The sequence below is a fragment of the Carlito syrichta genome, unplaced genomic scaffold (genome assembly GCF_000164805.1).
Source record: "Carlito syrichta isolate Samal-C Ts95f unplaced genomic scaffold, Tarsius_syrichta-2.0.1 Scaffold305689, whole genome shotgun sequence".
In the NCBI taxonomy this organism is placed as follows: domain Eukaryota; kingdom Metazoa; phylum Chordata; class Mammalia; order Primates; family Tarsiidae; genus Carlito; species Carlito syrichta.
Window position 1 is genome coordinate 408597 of NW_007249785.1, and position 3752 is coordinate 412348.

At 47.4% G+C, this 3752-nt stretch overlaps 1 protein-coding gene across 9 annotated transcripts in view; it reads left to right on the top strand.

Annotated features, from left to right (window-relative positions):
• Positions 1-3752, top strand: part of CUNH2orf42 (chromosome unknown C2orf42 homolog) — a 36008-nt gene that overhangs the window by 15123 nt on the left and 17133 nt on the right. For all 9 annotated transcript variants that reach the window (XM_021714643.1, XM_021714645.1, XM_008062376.2 and 6 more), the window contains one exon: positions 3247-3351. In XM_021714643.1, the coding sequence (XP_021570318.1) occupies positions 3247-3351 (105 nt within the window). The remainder of the gene's footprint in view (positions 1-3246; positions 3352-3752) is intronic.

Genomic DNA, 3752 nt, shown 5'->3' on the forward strand with positions numbered 1-3752 from the left:
AAGGATCGCTGGAGCCCAGCAGGTCGAGGCTGTGGTGGTTGGGAGCGGCCACTGCACTCCAGTCTAGGCGACAGAGTGAGACTCCAACTCAAAAAAAAAAAAAAAAATTATGATCATGCCACTGTAATCCAACCTGGGCAATAGAGCAAGCCCCTGCCAATAAGAAAAAAGGGGGGAAAAAGTTGTGTTTTCCTCTAAAGAGTGCTAATGTAAACACTAGCAGGCACTGAGGCTAGGGCTAAGATTTTTCCTGTCCCATAGATTTCAAATCATGTTCAAAAATAAATTATGTCTAAAATAATAGAGACAGAGAACGGATTAGTGGATACCAGGGGTTAGGGAGAATTTGGAAAGGAAGTAACGGCAGCAATAAAAGGGTAGTACAAGGGTGTCTTGTGATGAACCTCTTTTGTATTTTGACTGTGATGGTGGTCACACAAGCCTACACATGTCCTAAAATTGCAGAGAACTATGTGCATACATGCCACACACATGTGCATAAGACTGGCAAACTCTGAATAAGGGCCAGGCTGGAGTGTAGTGGCACAATCAAGGCTCATTGCAGCCTTGATCTCCTGGACTCAGGCAATGCTTCCACCTCAGCCTCCCGAGTAGCTGAGACTACAGGCATGTGCCAACACACCCAGCTAATTTTTGTTTGATTTTTTGTTGAGACGAGGTTTTGCTATGTTGTCTGGGCTAATCTCATATCTCGAACCCCTGGGCTCAAGCAGTCCTCGTGCCTCAGCCTCCCAAAGTGCTAGGATTATAATATGATCCACCACCCTAGCCTTGACTTTGCATTTCTGAATACAAGGTTTTAGATTTTAAATGTGAAAGTATCACAGCAACCCCCAGTAACTACATCACACTGTCTCATCTATTTGTGTCCAACCTTGCCATGAAACAAATAGCTTCATTATTGAGAGGGTCTGGAGCACACAGATACACATTCACCAGGAGTAGAACTAATGTAGGTCTCTAAAACAGCCATTACATAGGACCATTATTTTTTTCAGTCACCCAGTCTAGAGTGCAGTGATACGCTCACAACCACTGCAGCCTCGACTTGCTGGGCTCGGGTGATCCTTCCACCTCAACCTTCCAAGAAACTGGAAATGCAAGCATGTGCCACCACACCCGTCTAATTTTTTGATTAATTGTAGAACTGAGGTTTCGCCAAGTTGCCCAGGCTGGTCTCGAACCCATAGGCTCAGGCAATCCTCTCAGCTCGGCCTCCCAAAGTGCTGGGATTATAGCCGTGAGCCACCGTGCTCGGCTGATAGGACCATTCCTTAATAGGCAGTTTAGCGTCGTAAGACCGCAAACTGCTGGATGCAGTGATAGGTACCGTAGTCCCAGTTACTTGGGAGGCTGAGAAGGGAGGATCACTTGAGCCTAGGAATTTTTTCTTTTTTTTTTTGAGTTGGAGTCTCACTCCGTCACCCAGACTGGAGTGCAGTGACACGCTCCCAGCCCCCGCAGCCTCGACCTGCTGGGCCCCAGCGATCCTTCTGCCTCAGCCTTCCAAGTAGCTGGAACTACAGGTGTGCGCTACCACGCCCAACCAATTTTTGATTTATTGTAGAGATGAGGTCTCTCCAAGTTGCCTGGGTGGATCTAGAACCCACGGGCTCAGGCAGTCCATTCACATGGGCCTCCCAAAGCGCTAGGGTTACAGGCTGAGCCACCGAGCCCAGCCGAGCCCAGGAATTTAAGACCAGCCTGGGCAACATAGCAAGATGCCATCTCAAAAAAAAAAAAAAAAAGACTGCTAACTTCCTGTGGTTAATAATGTTTTTTGTTTCTTTTTAATTTGAGTCTCACTCTGTCACCCAGACTGGAGTGCAGTGGCCGCTCCCGGCCACTGCAGCCTTGACCTGCTGGGCTTTCGCGATCCTTCTGCCTCAGCCTTCCAAGTAGTTGGAACTACAGGTGTGTGCTACCGTGCCCGGCTAATTTTTCACTTATTGTAGAGATGAGATCTCGTCAAGTTGCCCAGGTGGGTCTTGAACCCATGGGCTCAGGCAGTCCACTCACCTCAGCCTCCCAAAGTGCTGGGATTACAGGCTGAGCCACCGAGCTGGGCTGATTAATAATCTTAAACCTAGGTCAGGCATAGAGGCTCACGCCTATAATCCCAGCACTTTGGGAGGCCAAGGTGAGAGGATTGCCTGAGCTCATGGGTTCAAGACCAGCCTGGGCAGCTTGGCAAGACCTCATCCCTACAATAAATCAAAAAATTAGCAAGCATGCTGGCATGTGCCTATAGTTCCAGCTACTTGGAAGACTGAAACAGAAGCATCAGCTGAGCCCAGCAGTTCGAGGCTGCGCTGGCCATAAGCGTGCCATTGCACTCCAGCCTGGGTGACAGAGTGAGACTGCAACTCAAAAAATAATAATAATCTTAAACCTGGGCTGGGTGTGGTGGCTCAAGCCTGTAGTCCCAGCACTTTGGGAGGCCAAGGTGAGGGGATGGCCTGAGCCCATGGGTTCTAGAACAGCCTGGGCAACTTGGTGAGACTCATCTCTACAATAAATCAAAACATTAGCTAGGCATGGTCATGCTCCTGTAGTTCTGGGTACTTTGGGAGGCAGAAGGATCACCTGAGCCCAGCAGGTCGATGCTGGATTGGCTGTGTGTGTGCCACTGTACTCCAGCCTGGACAACGGAGTGAAAATCCAACTCAAAAAAAAAATAAAAATAATCTTAAAACTATTTGTCTCTAAGAGCTTCTCATTTCTTATTTTCTAAATGAATTCTTAAGAAAAGAAAGTCCCAGCCGGGCTTGGTGGCTCAGCCTGTAATCCCATGCTTTGGGAGGCTGAGGTGAGTGGATTGCCTGAGCCCGCGGGTTCGAGACCTGCCTGGGCAACTTGGCGAGACCTCATCTCTACAATAAATCAAAAAATTAGCCGGGTGTGGTAGTGTACGCCTATACTTCCAACTACTGGAAGGCTGAGGTGGAAGGATCGCCAGAGCCCAGCAGGTCGAGGCTGCAGTGGCTGGGAGCAGTCACTGCACTCCAGTCTGGGCGATGGAGTGAGACTCCAACTCAAAAAAAAAAAAGAAAAGAAAGTCCCAGCATATTTTATTTCACTTAGTTTATCTACTTTCTTTGAGGTTCATATCCTTTTTTGTTTTCTTTGTACAAACTTATTACCTGTTTTAAACTTCAAGTAACTGTTTATTCTGTAAAAAAAAAAAAAAGTTACTAAAGAAGTGCATATTTTTTTCTTTTCTAGCCTGTGGACAACTGTTAGATGAGGCACAAGTGACCTTATCTTTCCAAGACTGGCTGGCCAGTGTCACAGAACGCATCCATCAAACCATGCACTATCAGTTTGATGGTAAGTATTGGTCACCCAACTGGGCTCTTGCTGAAATTAGGAGAAATTATGGTAATTGTGCTTTAGTTGTACTCGGTTTAGATAGGAAAAGTAATTGTACTTCAGTCTAGCAAGCATTGAGTTATAAGAAAGTAGAAATCTAGGCTGGGCATGGTGGTTCACACCTATAATCCCAGCACTTTGGGAGGCTGAGGTGAGAGGTTTGCCTGAGCCCACAGTTCGAGACCAGCCTGGGCAACTTAGCAAGACTTCATCTCTACAAATAAATTTTTTTTTAAAAATTAGCCAGAGCCAGGCTCGGTGGCTCAGCCTGTAATCCCGCACCTTTGGGAGGCTGAGGTGAGTGGATTGCCTGAGCCCGTGGGTTCGAGACCTGCCTGGGCAGCGAGACCTCATCTCTA